General features: G+C 35.0%; 1 protein-coding gene across 1 annotated transcript in view; it reads right to left on the minus strand.

Annotated features, from left to right (window-relative positions):
• The window catches only part of CFAP47 (cilia and flagella associated protein 47), a 332513-nt gene that overhangs the window by 26160 nt on the left and 282693 nt on the right, over nt 1–23660 (minus strand). Inside the window, exons 58-60 of the mRNA XM_054566336.1 lie at nt 6665–6824; nt 5149–5243; nt 1619–1771 (exon numbers count right to left, since the gene is read on the minus strand). Coding sequence (XP_054422311.1) covers nt 1619–1771; nt 5149–5243; nt 6665–6824 — 408 coding nt within the window. The remainder of the gene's footprint in view (nt 1–1618; nt 1772–5148; nt 5244–6664; nt 6825–23660) is intronic.

Raw genomic sequence — 23660 nt, forward strand, 5'->3', positions numbered from 1 at the left:
GGAGTAGTTTCCACAAGAAAGGAGTGGAAGTTGGTAAGAGGGGCTGGGCAGGCTATTTCACAGACATTCACCACTCTGGGAAAGTAGGTGGTAATTGTACAAAAGTAGCAAGTGGTCCCTCCCACTCGGTTGAGTAACAGGTTAACAAGCTAGAAAAATAAGGTTGGAAAGATAGATAGTAGGGGGCTAATGGTGAAGGCTAATTCTGGAATATTTTATATAGACTGCATCATGTGAAAAGACATTTTTGTAGATAAAAAGATCAACTATCAGTGATTTCATATGAAACACATTTCTGTGGTTCAAAAATGGATGAATAGTGGTAATTTTATAAGTTTCAAGGTAATATCTTACTCAGAAAACAATAGGTAAACACTACTACTGAAAAGAAAGAAAAACAGGATCAAACGGGGTAGGAAGTATTGAGTTGGCCAAAAAGTCTGTTTAGTATTTTCCATAAAATAAAAGACACATTTTTCATTTTCACCAATAACTTTGTTGATTTGGATTTCTAGAATATGTTGGCTATCTCCCATGTGATAGAATGTTGATTGTTCTCAATTAATATCTCGATTTGATCACTATCAACGTCAAGTGGTCTACATGAATGAACATGGAGCAGTGCCCAGTCAGAGATATCCAGCAAGAAACTTCACAGACCACTTTTGACACATTCAATCAGTCACAGCACCTCCTCCATACACTGCACAATTCCTTTTTTGCATTTCAGTTGCATTTTTACCTTTCTTGAAACAATAAAGCATAATAGGCTGAAAATGTCACTTATTTTCTTCCATCTTCAATATTAAAATGACACTCAAAAATTCACCAATTTTGATAAGTTTTTTTATATGCACCCTGATATGACAGCTGTCACAATACAATCTAACAAAATTGTTTCAAATGAAGTTAAAGACAACTAAGTGCTACTAGAGCCATCTTATGGAAAAAACAATGAACTTTTTGGCCATCCCAATAAAATAGAACAGCATGCAATCATAAAGGAAAGTAGAAACAACTCTTGCTTACTGATTGGCCATTCTGTACCAGGCATTATATTTTGTTAGGAAACCTCTTAGAAAGCTTTGCCTTTGTAAATTTGTTTGGTAACTACAGGGCTTCGGAAGGGAAGGCAATTAGGTTAGGACTGATCACAATACAAATAGTTCAGAACCTACTACTTCACATCTAGGTTTTAAATCTAAAGTTATTTCAAATTTAAAAAAATGTTTTACAAAATAGTCCCACCTGGATTTATATACCATGCCTTCCACTGCTGTGTAGTATGACCCTGTACAAATCATTACTTACATTTCCTCACTTGTAAAATAAAAATAGTCATGTTACCTGTTTCATAGGTTAACTCATGATAAATCTTGTAATAACAGTGTAGTCTTACAAAGCTATTAACAACTATAATTATCATCATTTTGGAAATAATTACTCTGAAGAAAACAAATATGACTGAACACTTGAACACTATTTTAATGCTACATTGTAAATGAAAAATAAATGGTCATGGGTTTTCATGTAACTCACTAATCAGCAACCTCCAATTTAAGGAAAGTGAGGTTTTATTTATCATTATGTATCATATGCATGACTGTGGTTCTCTTACCATCAATATCTTCATAAGATGAGTATGAACGACTTTTTGGAATCACGACAAAATCTGATACATATATGATAGGATGCTCTCCAAAAAAATCACCAGTCAGTGAGACTTCCAGGTTCTTTTCTATCTGTTTCCTGGCGGGACACTCTACGACAACTACGAGAAAGAAAAGCTTCCAGTTAATTGGACTATTAGGTTATATGATCATTCTTGAACTAGAACAAAATAAATTATTAAATTGTGTCATAAAAAAAGGTTTCTTTGGAATGCTTTTACCTGATATTGTTTTTGGCATTCATACACAAGCACACATTCTCACACTCACAGTATCTATATATATTGACATTGTATAATAAAATATGAATATTAATATGTAAAAATAGCATGACAAGAGATAAATCTAGAAGATATAAATTAGGTAACAGGAGATTGTACTAGGGTATAGAAATCTGATTTGAAAGCTGACCTAGTTATATCAATGATTCAGAGGGTAGTCATGAAAATGTGAATTTTTCAGCTATCTATGTGTTCTGTGTGGTAAATATCAAACTCCATTTATATAATTGTACTATAGAAAATACATTAAAATAATTTAAAATAAGTTCTGTAATATTTATTTTGTAACAAGTTTTAAAGTATTTCCTATTATATTATTTACATGCACCTTAAAATTCCTTTTAAAAATATTTCAATAAAATATTTTGATTTTCACTTGCGAATTGCTTTTAAATTTAGAAAATACATAATTAACAGTTAAAAATATAATTGTTAGAAATTATTTAAAATTAATATTAAAATGTGACTATTAATTTATTGTATTGCATAAAAACTTTATATATTTATGTATATATTAAATTCCAGTATTTTCTTACATCAAGTACAGAAGTTGTTGTCAGTGACCTTGTGAGAAACCAAAATATTGTTTTTGTGTAAAAATACTAATTATATAAAGGAGCATTAATGTATTCCTTTGGCATTAGCCCTATATTATATTATGGGGCCATGCATGCTAGGGTCTACATCGATGAGAATATTATTTCTCCAAAATATATTAAATGCTATTTTTTTTCACTTTAGGTCAACACAGGGCATAAATTGAATATAAGGGATAAAAAGGGAACCATAATATTAAAAAAGCTTTGAAATGTATTATTCTATACTTTTTTTGTGGCATCAATAATAATATATTCACCTACACTGCAAAATTGGTTAATGTCCTCAGATTTTTGTGTTTTCAGTAGACACATGACATTTATAGTATTAAAATGTTTAAAATAAATTTATTTTTAATTCTATATTTTACAAGCTGAAAGTCAACATTGTGGACTCAATAAATGTGAAATGTATAAGAAGGGTACAAAGTTAGATGTAAATTGAGAGGGTTGAAATGGTTGAAGAAAATGTACAAGCTTTTCTGGTTATCCTTCACTTCAGTCTTAAAGCATTAAGTTGGAAATTAGTGTGATCAAAGTTATAATTAGTATCATGTCACTGGTCTTGTCCTATAAATCCGAGGAAATTAGTGCCCTGACAATAGTAAGGATCACGCAATCACAGTGGATTCACATTCCACTGTGACTGGTAGTGGAGTCCTTTTCCAATTATCTGCCCCAGTGGACAAGAGCAGATAAGAATGCACAGAGAGAGTAAAATACAACAAAATGACAAAAGTACCCTGAGTTTGAGAGTAACCTGGGCAATGGATACATAAAAAAAGAAAAGAAACAATAAATATTGAAAGTCATACTGTTGAGTTGGGAAAGCAATACTTTAATGTGTTCTTAGGAATGAACAATGGACTATACAGAAAGTAAATAATATGTATTTATAAAATTGTACCTATTTGTTTCTCCAGGGCATTTGTAGATAAAAATAATTACTAGAATAGGTTTTAGACTTCTGTAAAAATGATTTAATAGGTAGTACACAATCTGTTTCAGAACACTGATGTTCCTAATAGGTTGGGCTAATGCAACAAAAGCTATTTACAGAACTCACATTTAATTTAAAAATAGAATAATAACCAAGAGATATGACTGGATGGAAAGTACTTTTATGTGCCTGGAGCACGTTTAATTTTCTTTGAAGGAAAATGTACAGAAATTATGTTTATGTTCTCATAAGCTTTGGTTTAGACTGAAAAACAGCTTTCAATCTTTAACGTGGTTAAAACAAAACTGTGTCTACACAGATACAAGCAACACAGGACTGCAACAGAGTAATGTCTAGGCTTTATTACATCAGGTTGATCAGATGACTGCACTACAAATTTTAAACTGTCCAGCTCCCTAGAAAGTATACAGACAGCTATCTTCTAGAAAGAAAGAAACATTTTGACTTGTTTGTGAAGCATTCTGAAGATAATTCGGTATATTTAAAATATTTATATATGTTGATAATTTTTTAACTCCAAAGTAAAAATACTTCAAATAAAACAAATGACATTTATTGTCAAAGGTACTGCTAGATATGTGGGTTTTTCATTCCAGTTAAAATGAAACTCCATAGGGAAATATGTAATCTTGGCCTGTCTTCTAGTGTATTATTAGGGGAAATGGTGTTATTTACAAGGAAAACTTATGTACTCTTCTTTCAAAGTGTGGTCACATCATTTATGTCAGTAAAGGACTTTTTCACTAGCAAAGATTGGTAATGGAGGGAGAAGGAAAATTCAAATTTCAAGGACTTTTTTTCAGCTCATCCGAGTTGCTCAAGGGGGACATCCAAAATAAGTATCCCTTTGCTGTGCACAGCAATTCAGTGTTTCTTAGTCACGGAGAACTAGGCCTAGAACCTGGCAAGAGGATGGGATACTGAATTTCATTTTATGGCTAACTAAGGATGGGTTTCTTAAGCTGATCATCAGAAGAAAGTGGGAAAAGCAAGGAATGTGAAAGAAGCAGGAAGAGGGAAGACAACAAACAGAAGCTTGACAAAAGTCTAGAGCATGTGGAGGTAAAAAAAAAAAAAGGAGTCATCGAGGAAAAGAAAGGCATTTTAAGAGTAGCGATTTTAGGCTGTGGTTTATTCCTTCAGCAAACAAATCTTTTTGAGAAGTTTAGTACATTCTGACTACTTTTTGGAGAACATCATAAAAGCTGGTGTCTGAGACAACCAAGAAAAGAGACATAGGATAGTTCTTGGATAGAAACTGAGTTACACAGAAGCTGGAATATGGTGATCAAATGTGATGGGAGAACCAAAGTACCTGGGACTCTCACAAATCTAATGTAGGGCTTGGAGCGCCTCACAGAAACGTGAGATAAAGGGGCCTGAAGTTAATGCTATTTTGATATTAGCCAACTGGTGGACAGGGAGTGCACCAGGAAACGGTGTGGTTTTGTGGAAAGATCACTGGGCTCCTTGTTAGAAAACCAGATTCAGTCCTAGAACTCCCTCCAAGAGGGCTGGCTACTTCACAACTTACTATCTCTGGACCTCAATTTTCTTACTTGTACCAAGTAAAGGTGGGACTAAACAGCCTCTAAGGTACCTCCAAATCCTGGTGTTTTCTGACACTAAAATATACCTACCAGGAACGAATTCTTCATGTTTTGCCTCCGGGAGTCCAATAATAGGGTATATCCATCGTATTGCTTGGATTTCTCCACTCTCTACTTCCATAAGTCTAATTAGAAATTAAAACAAGAGTGAACAAAAAACATAAATACCGTCAATATTCGTATAAAAGAGCATATGATCTACGAACCAATGGCTTTTGAACAAAACTCGTGAATTTAAACTTTGGCATAGAGAAGCTAAATATGAAATATAAGACATTTTTGGCAAATGTTGATTTTATAAACATTTTAAAGCAAACCCTGGGAAATGATCACAAACAAAAATGGAATGCAACCTTTATGAGATGTATGGTAAAACTGAAAAACTTTTCCCCATGCATTTAAAGCTTGGTACCGATGTGAATAAAATGTGAATCAGAACTAATACAGTTCCCATGGATTATAATCTAAATTGGGCAGGCAAAGCACAAAAAAAGGTGCCATTAAATTAAGTATAAGGCTTCAGAAAGTGTTGAGTAATTTACTTCTGTGGCATGCCAGTTAAAAAGAAAGAGGGCATTTTCTCAAAATACTTTAAGTTCATTATACACAATCAGGAGGACAACAATTCTAGGAAAATGGTGCTGATCACTGTTGAAACATGACTTATGTTTCATTGTGAAAAATGAAACGTAAGTCATGGCAGGCAGGACCAGCTCTGTGGGCACATGACCTGTGCTACCACACAAACACTATGCACTTAGAATTGCTCCATGCTTGTTCAATGCACCACAGTAACTGTCTTAAAATTACTAATGCACAAGGCCCCCTCATTTTCATTTTATGCTGTGGCCCACAATCCCGTCAGCAGTCTTGACTGCAGTAATGTTGAAAAGTACGGCTGAATGGGCCCAAAGGAGAGATTTCTTTTCCAATGCACAGAAGAAATATGTGCAGGTAGGGCAAAGGAAGAATTTCTTTTTAATGAAGATTTCGAGACCATTATTTAATGAAACTATAAAAGCAGAGTAAACATTTAAATTTTGCATCATTACTGGAGTTTGCTGAAATTCCAGCGAAGCAAAGAAGGCATGAGTAAGCTGCATTCGGGCACTAAAACAGCATCCCCTAGTCACAGGAGACGTTCGTGAGGATGGCGTAGCCATCTGGCACAGTGCCATCGTCTGGTGAATGCCAGCATCACAAGCCCTATACTTTGCCCAGACAAGCTGTTTTAGGTCGTTCTCTAGATACAGATTATTTATTGTTTTAGCAGCAGTAACTATCTTCCCAGTCAAAAAGGAGGCCCTTTGCATGTCCCTGACTCTTATTCATTGATATGATTCTTAAGATTGACTTGATCATCACTCTGAACTTCAAATCAGCAATGATATATACCATACCATGTATTTTCCTCCCCTGAACATACACATTTCAGCATGTTCGAGAATATAAAATCATGAACTTTGCATTGCATCAACATATAAAAGAAACCGATCGTATCAGTGCCAGACGCGAAATGAAATCAATATCCTTATTTGAACGTTACCTTTTCATCTCTGTGCTCAATTCATCAAAATTGTCAATAGGCCACTTTTTTCCATTTGCCCTCATCATTTGAACAACGAGCATTGTTTTCTTTAATTTTATAACTCTGGGAGTAAAATGCACTGGAATATAAATAATCTCTCTAGGAGGCACTGCTACTCCTGGAAAAAACACAAAAATAATTTATAATGTGGTACAAATTTTCAGAATATAGTTTGAACACCAGAAAGTAATCACCTAATTCCTTTACTGATAAGTGATTTTTCAGGACCACTTTGGAAAAAAATACATTATACAAAAGTGTAAGTGCACTTTACTGGCTTCATCATTAATTTTCCTCAAGGGGAAGGGAGGAGGAGGGAAGGAAACATTAATATGAGAGAGAAACATTGATCAGTTTCCTCTCACATGCAATCCAACTGGGGATTGAACCCACAACCTAGGAATATGCCCTATCTGGGGATAGAACCAGCAACCTCTCAGTTCGCAGGATGATGCCGAAACTACTGAGCCACACTGGTCAGGGTGGCATCAACTCTTTAAAAAGTACATTTTATCCAGAGGCAAGAAGGTTCTCCAGAAGACGCTGGTGGGTGGAGGGAAAGTTAAGACTGATAGCTTGGGTTCTCCTGAGTGACAGAAGAACCATAAAACCAGTAAGTATTTTCAAGTCACTACATTTTGCAAAAGACAAAAGTATAGCCATTTTGATTCTTTAATTCCTTGTGTATTTCCTTCCTAGACCATAACACGCCAAGTTTCTGCTTGGAGCCCCCAAAGTGCTACCATAGACTGTTCATTTATTTAACTGATGCCATGAGAGAAACCAAAGCTTAATTGTGAAAGAGAGGGGCATCCGCTCCAAGTTGTAAAAACCAGAAGACAAAAAAAAACTGACAGCATTTTGCTGTGTTCTAATGAACATTAGAATTTTTGAATCTTTACTTTGCACAAGAACCACCTGGGAAATTGATCGGATACGGAGTGTGCCGAGCCCCATGTTTAGAAATTCTGATTTCTTCGGTCTGGGCTGTGGCCCAGGAAGCTGCATACTTAAGTAGCATCTAATGGGATACAGAAGCAGATTGTCATGGGACCATGCTCTGAAAACAAACCCTGCCTGTTGGACAAATATTAAGAGGTTGGAAGAGTGGTGAGCTTCTGTCCATTTGTAACAATGAGGGCTTCCAAGTGAGGCGTGTCTTCCTTTATTTTGAGGAGTAACACTATTTTTTTTACAAGAAAATAAGGGGTATTGACCACATTTTGTTTTTTAAAAATTCTTTGTTATAAGATCGACAATACTCACAGCCATTTCATTTCAGAGGAGAACACTGTACTAAACTATTAAGAACATCAAGAAAGGAAATAGAAAATTGCCCCTGTGGAAAACATCCTAACTCAAAATTCTTACAAGTTTTCAAATTTTAAATTTTATTCCTTCAGGAAATGAAAATATTGTAAAGTTTATTATAGTGTATAATAATTATTAGTATTTATTGAGTACTGACTATATGCCAGGCTTCATGCTAAGTATTTTTCACGCATATCTCATTTCATTCTCAGAAAATCACTGTAAATTAAGTGCTATTATGTCTCTTGTTTGAGAGATAGGGGAGTTGAGACAATCTGGTTGACCTGCCCAAAGTCCCAATGAAAGACTGTATTGTTTGCTAAGCAATCTAAACAATGACTTATCTTCAGCTTGGTCATTATGAACTCTATATTTTTAGTGAATCACTGATTCAAATGAATTAAAACAGCAAGAGCTGGAATAGAATAAAAACAGCAAGAGCTGAGTCAACTAAACCATCATGCATTCCCAAGGAAATGAAGTTTAGAAATGGTCACTTACCATTACCAAATTCTATTATCACTAAAATTATATTATATTATGACTGAAAATAAACCTAAACATTTGGTGGTCTAAGAAGTCAAGACAAACACAAAAAAGGGAAATTCATTGTGAGCACCATGCTTTGTTATGTCGTCTGAGTTGAAAGTGTGGAAAGATAATGCTAAGACACATAAGCCTATTTACTTAACAATGTAGTAGCCTATCTGGGACTGTAAGTATTTACCAGACTAGAAAGAACTATTCACTACTGAATTCACTATAAGTTTCTTTATTGTTATTTGCTTGAATAGTAAGAATCATTGTGATGTTAACTTATAAGAAATCACTGAAATTTAACATTGAAAAAAAAACTTTGAGAATTTATCAAAGTCATTTTGTCTCACCACTGAATTTTATTTCCTGTGATTCTCCCATTGTCCTTTGCAACACTTTGAGTAGAGACAGGAAAGCTGCTCTTACTTTTATTTTGTTTTTTAAGAGAGGGGGAGGAAGGGGAGAAAGAGAGAAACATCAACATGACAGACAAACATCAACTGCTTGCCTCTTGCATGTGCCCTGACCGAGGACTGAACCTGCAACCCACGCATGTGCCTGGACTGGAAATTGAACTGGTGACCTTTGGTTTCGCAGGACAATGCCCAACCCACTGAGCCATACCGGTCAGGGCTGTCCTCACTTCTATCTTATAAAGAATCTACCCATTTTTTTAAATACCTATATGCTTTCATTTTTATAGTTAAATATCCAATCAATATGTAATTTATCCATATGTATGGAATGAAGAATGTATTGAATGTTGTGAATTTTCTATAGGAGGCTACTTATCCAAAAGCTACTTATTTAAAAGTTAGCTGATTTGAAATGCTGCCTTCATGGAGTTTCTGTATGTATTTTGGTCTTGGATTCCCTAGATTTCTTTGGTCTTTCTCTTCTTGTGCAAGTACCACATCGTTTTCATTATAGGTGCTTCAGTTTCTAATAGGACTAACTGCCTTGTCCATCAGCTCATTTTTTAAAAGAATTTTTCTAAATTTGGAATGAACGTAGCTTCAGAAAGTGGATGACATGGGAAATAGTACTTCTAGAGAGATCACCCTACATTTATACTTTAGGGATAATTGACATTTTTTTTCCATTCATGATTTATCCAAGAACAAGACTATGGCCTTTATTTTATTTCTCTCATTTGAGTATTATTTAAGGTGCCAGTGTTAGTTTTCAGTGTTACTAGAGGTTTTTTCCAGCATCTTCCTAAGTGTTTAGCAGGAAGCTGGGAAAAAATACATCAGTTGCTTTTATCTTCTAACTGGGCAATCTAGCTAGTATGATGATTACTATATTCATTAGATTAAATAATCTGAAAAAAGATATTCTAAACTCAAAACATTTTCTGAGCTTATTGCTTTCTGTTTTATTCCATTTCCATATAATAACTATAAAAACCAATTACAGATGTATTAGCTTTTCAATATTGTAGTTATCATTGCTGATGTTCAAAAACCCAATAAGCATCTGGAGAAAATACATACATTTTGTTTTACATATTTATATATTTTATGAGAGGTGTACGTTATAGAATCTTTGAAACCCTGACAATACTTCATGTTTAGTATCAATAAATATTAGAAAGGGTGACTTTCCTTGAACTATTATTATTAGTTTTGCTTTTGAAATCTCTTATGGCCTAGTTAGACTTAGCATTCAAATTTACTTCATTGTCTTTTAAAATTGCTATTTTGATTAAAGTTGTTAGAAATATCTATGCATTGATATCCTACGTGGTATACAAAAATTGTACAATGTTTTAATGGCTATGAGGTTTCCTGCCTTCTTAGGGAAAAATCTTCTCAAGAAAGTTAATATCATCCTCATTTTAGTAATGAAAGTATTTCATCCAGGGAGATTCGTTTTTAATCACTTTACTGCTATTATATTACTGCTCCACACAGCATAACTTTTAATATTTAGCATGGCATTAGAAATGGCCCATGTCAGGCAATCAAAGAGATACTAAGGAAGATACTACCACCCTAGGTCATGCCATTATTTTTGTTACAGTGGTTTATTTTAAATAAGAATACAAGATTTTTTTAAACATAAGTCATCAAAAACCATTTTTACACCTGAAATCTATTCACTTTCTACTTGAATATTTTAATAATTTATTTAAAAATAATCTTTAACTTATGACTAAAAATGGAACAGAATCACTAATGTGGTGGTTTGGAGAAGAGTCCATTCAGTGGTTCTTCAGAGATACTATGGAGCTGAATTTTGTCCCTCCCACCTAAGTCATATCTTGAAGCCCTAATTGCCAGTATGTCAGAATGTAGCTATATTTGGAGATAGGGCCTTTTAAAGAAGTGGTTAAGTTAAAATAAGACTGTTAGGGTGAGGCTGTAACTCAATTTGACTGGTGTCCTTGTAAGAAGAAGATATTTGGACACAGGCACATACTAGGAATGCACTCACACAAAGGAAATACCATATGAGGACATAGTGAGAAGGTAGCCATTTACAAGTCAAGAAGAGATACCCCAGAAGAAACTAAACCTCCCAATCTCTTTAGCTTAGACTTCTAGTCTCCAGGATTTTGAAAATATAAATTTGTTTAAACCACCCAGTCTCATATTTTGTTAGTGCAGCCCTAATAAACTAATGTAAGAACTTATCTTTCTTTCATGTTATCTTGGAGGCCAATGTATGGGATGCCACTGAATTTGCTGATATTAATTCTAATTCCAGGATGTCAAAACACAGGGCACATAGAGAAACTTGGCTGTAATTGCCATTTGCCTGCTATGATCATGAAAAAGCTAGGGATGAAGCATTCTTCCCTTCCTGCCTGTATCTCACTGAATGAATGTGCACATCTACTGAATATCATGAAGGGCATTCCAAGGACTGAATTTTCTTTGTGAAGAATTAGAGACTGTTGCTTCTTTACCCCGTCCATCTTTTACAGAGCTAGCTAATGTTTGTGTTTTAAATAACAAGTTATCCACAGTGTCCAAAGGGTCTAGTGTAGAAAAAGCAAGCACTAAGGGAAGTTCACATTTACTCAGATGGGTAATTGGGGAAAAGATGCGAACCCATGTTTCTTAGAAAACAAATGTTCAGCTTAGGACATAAAATGTTTTTAAAGTGTATGTTGGGGTTATCCAACACAAAGATGATTGCTAAGGTAAATTTTATACTATGAACTAAAGCACTTGTAAGTTAAAGGTTTATGTTTGCTTTTTTAAATCTAAGAATACATTAGCAAAAATAAAATATTTCAAGAAAATATTTATTTTAATGTAAACATTTTATTGCTGGCTCAAAATGACTGAAAATCTACTATCAGAGCATCGTGACCAGAGACAAAGTGAAAGATGGAGTTTTCTGTCATGAAATGCCATCAAGCACATGCTGTGTAACCACTGATGATAGTGAGAGAAGAAACGGTTTTGAGCTTGCATGAGTATTTGGAATAGAATATCTTGATACTTCTTCCAGCCCTAATATTCTATATAATTTTCCATTATAAACAGAAAAAAAATACCTAAAATTCAAAAAAGAAATGTCAGGGAATTGATTACTTTCTTTTCAAGTAGGTAATACTAATTTCAATTAAAATTACCCACAGAGAATTTTAAGATTATGCCCAGTACTACCACTAACACTACTAGTACTACTACAACTAATATACCTTTTTAAAAAATATATTTTATTGTTTATACTATTACAGTTGTCTCAATTTTTCTCCCTTTGCCCTCATCTACCCAGCCCCCCTCACTCCCTCAGGCAATCCCCACAATGTTGTCCATGTCCATGAGTCATGCATATATGTTCTTTGGCTACTCTGTTCCCTATGCTGTACTTTACATCCCCATGGCTATTCTGTAACTACCAACTTGTACTTCTTCACCCCTTCAGCTTTCTCACCCATGTCCATGATCCCTTCCCATCTAGCAACCATTGAAACATTCTTCTATAGATATAGATATATGATTTTGTTTCTGTTCTGCTTGTTTGTTTATTTTGTTTAGATTCAACTGTTGATAGATATGTATTTACTGTCATTTTATTGTTCATATTTTTTATCTTCTTCTTAAGGAGCACCCTTTAACATTTCATGTAATAATGGCTTGGTGGTGATGAACTCCTTTAGTTTTTTTTCTTGTCTGGGAAGCACTTTATCTGCCCTTCCATTCTAAATGACAGCTTTGCTGGATACAATAATCTAGGCTGTAGGTTCTACCTTTTCATTACTCTGAATATTTCTTGCCAGTCCCTTCTAGCCTGCAAGTTTCTTTTAAGAAATCAGCTCACAGTCTTATGGGAGCTGTTTTATAGGTAACTAACTGCTTTTTTCTCACTGCTTTTAAGACTCTGTCTTTGTATTTAACCTTTGGCATTTTAATTATGGTGTGTCTTGGTGTGTGCCTCTTTGGGTTCATCTTGTTTGGGGCTCTCTGTATGTCCTGGACTTGTATGTCTATATCTTTCACCAAGTTATGGAAGTTTTCTGTCATTATTTTTTCAAATAGGTTTTTAATTTCTTGCTCTCTTCTCCTTCTTGCACCTCCATAATGCAAATGTTGGTACATTTGAAGTTGTCCCAGATGCTCCTTACACTATCCTCATTTTTTTGTATTCTTTTTTCTTCTTGCTGTTCTGATTGGTTGTTCTTTTGCTTCCTTATATTCCAAATTGCTGATTTGATTCTCAGCAACTGGAAACAGCTTGGGTGTGCCTAAAAGATGGGTGGGGCAGAGCTTTGCAGAATAACCAGGGAAGGGCAAAGAGTGTGAGCAGTGTTGATGGAGTCTCAGATAAGGCACCTGCCTCTCTTCTGGCTTTGTGGATCTGTGGGGAGGAGGGCTCAGAAAAGGAGTAATGGCTTTTGCCAGCACTTCTGTCTGAGAGAAAGCTGTCCTCCAGCTCTCACCCTGATGCCAGACAATTCAGTTCCTTCCTGTATGTCTCTGATGCCTTTCAATCTGCTGCCCCAGCGCTGGAGCTCAGAGGAAGTGAGTTTGTGTGAGTCTGTATTGGGCCATTTAAGAGAAAATGCCTGGGACTCCAGAAGTTTCAGTCTTTCACAGCCTCAATCCCCACTGGTTTTACAGCCGGAAGTTATGGAGATTTATCTTCCTGGCACTGGAACCCTAGGCTGGGGGGACTGCTGTGGGGCTGGGACCCCTTTTATGTGCCACACATGGATGCGGGACAAGCCCATTCCATGTCTCTGCCCCTCCAGGGTTTCCTCTTTAATTCTGTAGTTGCTTTCTTCTTTAATTCTATTGTTGTTGGACCTGCATTCAGCTCAATTTCTGATGGTTCTTTTTAAAGATTACATTTCTTATCATCCCTGCCTCTTGCCAGAGGGATGAAAGGAGAGTGGTTCTTTTTTTTTTTAAAGATTTCATTTATTTATTTTTAAAGAAAGGGAGGGAGAAAGAGAGGGAGAGAAACATTGATGTGTGGTTGTCTCTCAGCGCCCCCCTCACTGGGTACCTGGCCTACAACCCAGGCATGTGCCCTGACTTGGAATCGAACCAGCAACCCTTTGGTTCACAGGCCGGCACTCAATCCACTGAGCCACACCAGCCAATACACAATTTCTGATGGTTCTGAATGACGGTTGTTCTATAGTTTAGTTGTAATTTTGATGTAGTTATGCAAGGAGGTGAGTCGTGTTTACCTGTACCAGCATCTTGACCAGAGGTCAACACTAATTTAGTTTTTTGATTAATTACCCTGTCTTCCTTGTCCTCTGCACTGTACTAAGTAGTGTGTGTGTGTATGTGTGTATAAAATCTCTCTTCAGCTGCAGGAATACACTATGATAAAATATAGAGCATGGATTTTAGAAGTTTAAATCTATGCTATTACTTACTAGTTCTGTGAAACTGAAAAAGTTAATTAAATTTCTAAGTGAGATTTTCTTCATATGAAAAAAGAAGCTAATATAATACATACATCAAGCTATTGCTAAGGCAAAGGTACTACTCCAGTTCCATCCAGATAATCCCATTTTGTACAGCACACATTAATTCTGCACTATTTTACCCTCTTACTTATTCATACTGAAAATACTATGTGCCATGCACTGTAATAAGCAGCGAGGATAAAATAGTGAAGAAAATAAATCCCCTGCTTTCCTGCACCCTGCATTCCAGAATATGTTGGGAGAGTGAGGATAGAAGTAAAACAATAAATAAAATATACTGTATTTACAGTTGTTGAGTAAATAAATGTTTAAAAGCGTTAAAAAGGATGTGGAAATTAATTAATACAGGGTGATTCAGGAAGATCTCTGTGATACAATGAGGAGGGCACCTAAGTATGTTTGAGAAGACTCCTAGACATCTGTGGGGGGAATATTGAGATAACATGTGACTATAAGAGTCTGGATTTAAAGAGAGGCCAAGGCTGGGGCTATCAATTCACTAGTTGTTGGAAGTTTGCATGTGACTAAATGAAATTCCATTGGGAATAAGTGTGGAAATGACAAGAGGAGAGAAGACTAAGCTTTGGGTCTCTAGGAAGTCAGGGGGAGAGGAACAGAGGAAATACATGCAAAAGAGAATGAGAACTTACTAGAGGGAAAAAGAATCAAAGGAGAATCGAGCCCTCGAGGGCAACTGTTTCCAAAACAGTGAGTGATCAGCTGCATCAAGCTCATGAGTTGAGCAAGATGAGGACAGCATATAGATGATTAGATCTGGCAATGTTATGTTATTGATTAACTTAAAAAGAGCAGTATTAGTAGACAGATGGGGAATAAAGCCAGATTTGCTTGTATTCAAAAGATAATGATATAAGAAGTGAAGGCAGTAAGTACAGAGAAGCTTTCGAATTGTTTTGCTACACAGAAGGATCAGAGTAAGGGGACAGTAGCTGGCACAGATAAGGGATAAAGAGAGGCATATCTTTTAACATCAAGAGCTTTTCTTGCATGTGTATGTTGATAGAAATAATCCAATAAGAATCATTATAGAGAAGACAGAGAGGAGAACTCCCGGAAAGCTCCACACAGTTGAGTAGGTGTGCGATTCAACGAACAGGCAGAGGGATGGCCATAAGAGCACAGAGCTTTCTGATACAATGGGAGGGACCACAAGGCACATGGATGAAAACAAAATTAGGCTGATCGATATAACACAAGAACTAGACAATTAGACTCTGATTTGACTCTATATTGTTAATCAAATGGGAAGGAAGAAAATCAGTTGTGAGAAGGGGAGGAAATGATGAATGTCAGCAGTAGTTATCAGGTTTCAATGAAAGTAGGAAATTTTACTCTACCAACTTTTGTTAAAGGAAAACCAGGTTCCATTAAAAGTTTATCACTTGCTCACCATTTACCTATTTCTCTACAGTCCTTTCTCTCTATCTACCTATGTATATATACATCGACCATGCTACCTTTTTAAAAAGCCTTACGCTTTATAATTCCTAAAAAGTCCTCTCTTTGTTAGAAATATTTACCTGCATTTGTAAAATGAAGAAAAGTGCATAAAATGGTAGAAAAGAGAAATGGCACTATGCCTTAGGTTCCATTTTACAAGCCCAGACCCTGTATAATATTTTTATAAGTTCAATGTGTATTTTCATCATAGAAATGTTCTAGTAGTATAAGTAGGACTAAATTTCAGGTTATAGAGATTTTTCTGAAGGAGAGGCATCCAGGCATCTTTGCATAACAAGGCCTGTAGCTTTGTTTTTCTTTTTAACAATAAAATCAGTAACTTCAGTGACTACCCAAGAAGTCCACCTACTTTATGCTATAAATCATAATACAAATCTATGTGACTAGAACCTGAACTCATTCTTGTAAAAATTGGCCATTTGACATAAGAAAAGAAATTTTATAAAAAATGTGAAATCACGCTCAGCTGCCGACATAATTTAGTAAACATTCATGACAGTGATCTGAGATCTGGGCATGCTTTATGTGCAGGCAGCAGCATGCATCATTAAATGTCACTAAACACCGAGTTCTTAAAGACATTTTCCAATTCTTAAGTAGCAACATTTAATTTCAAAAACATTATTTTTGCAAATACCATTTTATTATTGATGTTGAAATACATGATACATGTTAACTAAGATCAACATGAGACATAGTAGTTATCTCTCATAAGAAAAAAATGTCTTTGCTAAATGCTAATGCTATCGCTCTGATTATTTAGCTTTGATTATTAGCAATCACATAAACACAAATGATGCATATTTTACCTTTAAAAAATGTATATTACAGATACCAAACATGGTGTGTCTCTATCTTTTTGACTATTCTCATATTGTAATATGACATAATCCCTATCCAATATGAAAATATGTGAGAAAATTATAAACATGCCGCTGTAAGTAATGAAAGCAAGATCCCATGTACCCTTTACCCAGTTATCGTCCATGTTAACATCCTGTAAGACTATACTCTAATACAAAACCTAGAATATTCATATTGACGGAGTGAAAATAAAGAGAGTTTCATCACAACAAGCATCCCTGCAGTTGACCTTTTATATACTTCCCTGCCTCTCCCACTACTTCATTCCTGAAACATTACAACTGCTCATCTATTCTCCATTTCTATAATCTATAACATGATTGATGTTAAGTTAATGGAATCACCTAGTATATAAACTTCTGCAGTTAACTTTTTCACTCAGTAAAATTCCCTTGACATTCAATCAAGTTGTGCCTATTAAAAATGAATTTAGTAAAATAACAGGATACAAAATTAACATTCAGAAATTGGTCGCATCTTTATACACTAATAATGAACTATCAGAAAGAAAAATTAAGAAAACAATCCCACTTAAAATTGAATAAAAAAGAATAAAATACCTAGGAATAAATTTAACCAAGGAGTTAAAAGATCTGTACCTGGAAAACTGTAAGGCACTGAAGAAACTGAAGAAAATACAATAAGTGGGAGGATATACTATGCTCATGAACAGAAAGAATCAACACTGTTAAACCGTCCATACTACCCAATGCAATATACAGAGTCAATGCAATCCTTATCAAAATACCAATGGCATTTTTCACAGAACTAGAAAAAATAATTATAAAACTTATATGGAACCAGAGAAGATCCTGAATAGACAAATCTTGAGAAAGAAGAATAAAGTTGGAGGTATTGTGCTACCTAATATCAAACATTATGACAAGGCTATACTAATCAAAGCAGCATGGTATTGGCATAAAAACAGATACATAGGTCAATGGAACAGAATAAAGAGCCCAGAAATAAACTCATGCCCACATGGTAAACTAATCTATGACAAAGGAAGCAAGAATATACAATGGGGTAAAGGCAGTCTCTTCAATAAATGGTGTTGCAAAAACGGAATGCGCGCGCGTGCACAGACACACACAAAATAAACTAGACCTGTTTCTTAGACCATATACAAGAATAAACTCAAAATGTATTAAATACTTAAATGTAAAACCCCAAATCATAAAATTCCTAGAAGAAAGTGTAGGCAGTAAATTCTCTGACATTGCTCTTAGCAATATTGTTTTGGATAAGTCTCCTTGAGTAACAAAAACAACAACAAAAAACAATGGGACTACATCAAATTAAAGAGTGTTTGCACAGCAAGGGAAACCATCAACAAAAGGAAAGGACACATACAGAAAGGGAGAACACATTCACTAATGATACATCCAATATGAGGTTAATATCCAAAATATATCAGGAACTCATACAACTCAACACCAAAAAACCGCCAAAAAACAAACCCTAAACATGCCATTAAAAAAATGGGCACAGGACCTGAATAGACACTTCTCCAAAAAGGACATACAGATGGTCAACAGACACATGAAAAGATGTTCAACATCATTCATCAGGGAAATGCAAATTAAAACCATAATGAGATATTAACTCACACCTGTCAGAATGGCTATCATCGGTAAATCAACAACCAAGTGGTGGAAAATATGGAAACGACCATCAATAGATGAATGGACAAAGAAGAGGTATACACACACAAATAGTGGAATACTACTCAGCTATAAAAAGAATGAAATTTAGCCATTTGTGACAACATGTATGGACCTGTAGGGTAGAGAGAGAAAGAAATACCACATGATTTCACTTATATGTGGAATCTGAAAATCAAAATAAGAAAACGAACAAAATAGAAACAGAGAACAAACTGATGACCACCAGACTGGAAAGAGAGAGTTGGGTGAATGGATGAAAAAGGTGAAAAGGATTAAGGATTATAAATTGCTGGTTTGTAAAAATAGCCACTGGGATATAAAGTACAACATAGGGACTATACAGTCAATAATATTGTAATAACTACATGTATGGTGTCAGATGGATACTAGACTTAACAGTGATCACTACATAAGCTATACTATAAATGTCTCATTACTATGTTGCACATCTGAAACTAATATAATATTGTTTCAATAGGTTAACTCTAACTGAAAAATAAATTTTTTAACAAGTTGTACTTATTAATGTTCATACCTTCCTATTGCTGAGTAATACTCCTCCATGCTACAGATGTGCCAGTTCGCTTAACCATTCATCCATTGAAGGGCATTTTGGTTGTTTCCTGATTTTGACTATTATTGATAAATCTGCTACAAACATTCATACACATGTTTTTTGTGTGGACATCCTTTTTTATTTTTTTGTTTTTCTGGGATAAATCTTCTAATTATGCATGTTTACTTTTGTAAGAAACCCCAAACAGTTTTCCAAAATGTTTGTGCCTGAACATTCCCATGAGCAAGTTGTGAGTGATCCAGAGCCTCTACATCCTAGCTAACATTTCATGTTGTCACTATTTTTTTTATTTTAGCCATTCCAATAGATTTGCAGTAAAATCTCATTGTAGTTTCATTTTGCACTTCCCTAAAGACTAATGATGTTGAACACCTTTTTCATGTGCTTCATAACTATCAGCATATTCTTTCTAGTGAAATGCCTGCTCTCATTCTTTATGAACTTTCTAATTTAATTGTATTTTTATTAGTGAATTTTCAGTACTTTTATATATTCTAGATACTAATCCTTTGTCATGCATGTGGTTTGCAAATATTTTCTCCCACTTTATAGCTTTCAATTTCATAATTTTGTCATGGGCTTTAATAGAGCAAAATATTTGTTTGATGGTGTCCAACTTATTAATTTCTCCTCAGGGAATTTGCTATTGGTGAAACCTAAGAACTATTTGCTTAGCATTATTATGTTGAGTTATTTTCTGCGTAAGTTGTTAGCATCTTGGTAGAAACTGCATTCAATTTATAGATTAATTTGGATAAAACTGGCATCATTGCTACATTGAATCTTCCAGTTCATGAATACAGCATATCTGTCCCTTTACTTATGTTTGATTTTGTCATTTTTGTCATACAAGTCCTGTACATGTTTGTTAGATTTATTTCTAAGTATTTCTTTTATTTGGAGAGATTATGAATGGTATGTTTTTAGTTTCCACATTTTCATTGCTATTATATGTAACTGATGTGTGTGTGTGGGTGTGTGTTATTATTGTTTCCTGTGACCTTGCTGAACTCACTTAATATTTCTAGAAGCTTTTTTTGGTAGATCCCTTGGGATGTCCTAGTACATCACATGATATAAAAATAGGGACAGCTTATTCCTTCCTTTCCATTCTATTTGCCTTTTGTTTCCTTTGTTTGCGTTCCAATGTTACATGAAATAAGTGGGGAGTGCAGGCATGCTTTTGTTGCTGCCTATATAAGAGAGAAAGTATTCAATGTTTCCTAATTAAATGTGATATTAGCTGTAGTTTTATCATGTAAGCTTTTGGTCAGGTTGTGGAGGTTCTCTTTTATTCCTTGGTTTTAAAGAGTTTTAGAAGAAATAATAGTGGGTTTATCCTGATGTTTTTTCCTATATTGATTGACATGTGATGTTTTTTCCCTTCAGTCTTTTTAACAGGATGGATCACCTTAATGGAATTTCAAATACTGAACCAGTCTTTGCTCTAGAATAAACAACGTTTGGTCTTGGGTATATATTTTGTTATATAGTGATGGATTCAGTTTACTGATATTTTGTTGAAGATCTTTGTGACTAATTTCATGAACAGTATTAGCTTGTAATTTTATTGTTGTTTTTTTGTTTTTGTATCAGGGTTATTAAGGCTTGTCTCATAGAGTAAGTTGGAAAGTGTTTCTTCCTCTTTTCTTTGCTTGCAGAAGTTTGAGAAGGATTGGTGTTAATGAATTTTGGCAGTTTGGAGTTTACTAAAAATGGATCAATTTCTAGGAAGCTGTTGAATGTATGTGTTTAGAGTTGTAATACATAATTTTTCTAATATCTTAGGTTATTTATAATGATATTCCTTTGGTTTTCTTGAACATATTAGGATTCTAACTGATTGATAGTGGTTTTTCTGTATATCACTTCATATAATTTTCTTAGTTCTTTTAAATGGCACACATGCGCACACAACTTATTGCTGTCCACAGGGATAAATGTTTAACTACCTTGAATGAAGTGCATATATCTTGTTTTAAAATGTATCTGGGATTTGTTTTAATCATGTATGATAGGATATTTAGACACTGAAATGACTGTCATGAAGAAAAAGTTTTTATACTCCCATATCTTTAGAAAGGGGAGGCATAGCCTGCCATGCAGGACCACATGAGGAAGCACTAGAGTTGGTCATGGGCTGGGGGAATGGGTAGGAGTCTTTACTGTGGTGTTCACGGGAATGAATGAGTAAAGTAGGCTAAGCAGGTTTAGGACTGGTTAGTTTGAATAATTTCAGTGGACTTTATAGTATAGGGATTCCTGACCCTGGGATGTAAGTGTAGGAGTACATTGGTCTGGAATGTAAAACCCTAACAGAAGAGGTGCTGGAAGTATGGGCTTTGGATTGGTTAGTTTGAATATGAAAGTAAATTACATCTGAGTAATCTACTATCTCCGGGAATTAGCTAACTCTGGGGGAGGCATTTTCTTCCCTGTCAGCAAGGCACCAGATATATATAGATCTATATAGATTTATATAGATCTATATATATATATACTGTTTTAAGACTTCCCTCTCTGTATATATCAATATGTAGATAGACATAGCTATGTAGACTCCATATCAGAGAGTTATAATTTTTGCCTCAGTAAGCAAATATGATTTAAGGAACTCAAAAGAAGTAGGATAGCCTATTATTAATATATTAATATTTATTTTACCCATTCTATCTAATATTCTTCACTTTCTGAAGTTTTAATCCTTCTTATATTTCCTATCTACTGAGAAAACATCCGTTAGCCATTCTTTAAGGGCTGATTTGCTTATAACAAATTTTCTATTCTCATATCTAAATATGTCTACATTTTCCTTTTATTCATGAAGAATTTATTCTTGGGATACTGAACTTACAGTTCACCATTCTTTCAGTACTTGAAAAATATGTACCACTTCCTTCTGGCCTCCATGGTTCCAGATGAGACATTTCTTATTATTTTAATTGATGTTTCCCTATAAGTAATACGCTGTTTCTCTCTAGCTTGTTTTCAAAATTCCTGTCTTTAGTTTTCAGATGTTTAACTATGATGGGTCTTGCCATGGATTTCTTTGGCTTGAAAATACTTGGGGTTGATTCAGCCTCATCAATCTAGAGGCAAGTTTAAATCTCTTTGGCAAATTTTCAAGTATTATACCTTTGAATAATGTTTCAGTGTCACACTCTCCTTTCCCTATGGGTTTCTGATGAGATGACTGTTACTTCTTTTATTTTCCTACAGACTCCTGGAACTCTGTTCTTTTCCTTTTTTTAAGTTTATGTTTTCTCTATTTTTCAGATTGTATAAATTATATTGATCTCTCCTGACATTCGCTGATTCTGTTCTCCATCATCTCCATTCTCTTTTTGGTCCCACTCAGCAAGATATTTATTTAACTTACTATATTTTATCAGTTGTGTAATTTCCAGTTGCTTCTTTATTTAACTTACATTTTCTCAGATTTTCTACTTCTTCTTCTGTTTCATGAGAATTCAAAATAATTTGTTGAAGTAGAATGTGGCGTATTGATTTGCACTACCTCATTGCAGAAGGGTTGGGTGAAAATTTTGTTCCTTGAGGGGCTCAAGAGAAGAAACCAAAAAGAGATAGGAGGAAGCAGAGTTCCAATTAGCTCCATCTCTCATCTCTTCATTCTGCCTTATTGGTGGTAGGTGTGGCTGGAAGCTCAGTTCCCATTCCTCACATCACTTCATTCCATCGTCTTGATGCGAATAGGGGTGTGGATTGCGATCCCCACCGGATCTCACAGACTCTAGGGACTGGGCTAGAGTAGGAGTGTCTACTGACCCTGCATTACAGACTACTGGATCTTGCTAATGCCAAGAGTGGGAAGAAGAGTGGACTGCGTACTAGTCCAACTTGCACCAATTTGCTCCATCTCACTCACAACAGGTGCACTTAGAGGTGATTAGATCCTCCAGGCACCATCCCTTTAAGTCTCATTATTGCTGGGTGGGGATGGATCCTCAGCTTGTGATAATCCCATTGACAGTACCCTGGTAGGGTACTTGGAGCTCTGCCTGTTTCTTCCAGGAAATAAATAAAAGATAAATTTCCCTCTCAGCCCCATCAACACTATTCTGGTGGGGAACTGGAGGTATGTCTATGTTAGGGGAGGCAATGTTAGGTTAGTTTGCTGCTTAGCCCCATCAACACCACAGATAGGAGAAAGAAAGGAAATCAGAGCATACTGCTTGTGAGACATGAGGCTGGGGCGCGGTAGAGTAGGAAATTAATTATCCACTTGGCCCAACACAACATATGGTGGGAAGGAATAGGACTAGAGTATGGTGGGAAGGAATAGGACTATGCTATCTTGGCAAAGCAAGAAGTATAATAAGTGAAAGTATTTTAAAAACATTTTCTCAAATATGAATTGTTTCTAATATTTACACACAATCCAATATAGACAGACCTTCTTTTGATTTATATATTATGATTATCTTAGTTCTATAATTTCTTTTAGGATGATAGAAAATGTTGCAAATCATTAAGATGCAAAAATCTAGGAATATAAATAAATTATTTAGGATTCTTAATGCCACTATCAATAACAGTAAAGTGATGAGGATTCTTCTAATTGTAGGGAGCCACTGACTTTTCAGGGAAGAG

The sequence above is a fragment of the Pteronotus mesoamericanus genome, unplaced genomic scaffold (genome assembly GCF_021234165.1).
Source record: "Pteronotus mesoamericanus isolate MK-2021 breed Mesoamerican mustached bat unplaced genomic scaffold, CSHL_Meso_final contig_173, whole genome shotgun sequence".
NCBI classification, from domain to species: domain Eukaryota; kingdom Metazoa; phylum Chordata; class Mammalia; order Chiroptera; family Mormoopidae; genus Pteronotus; species Pteronotus mesoamericanus.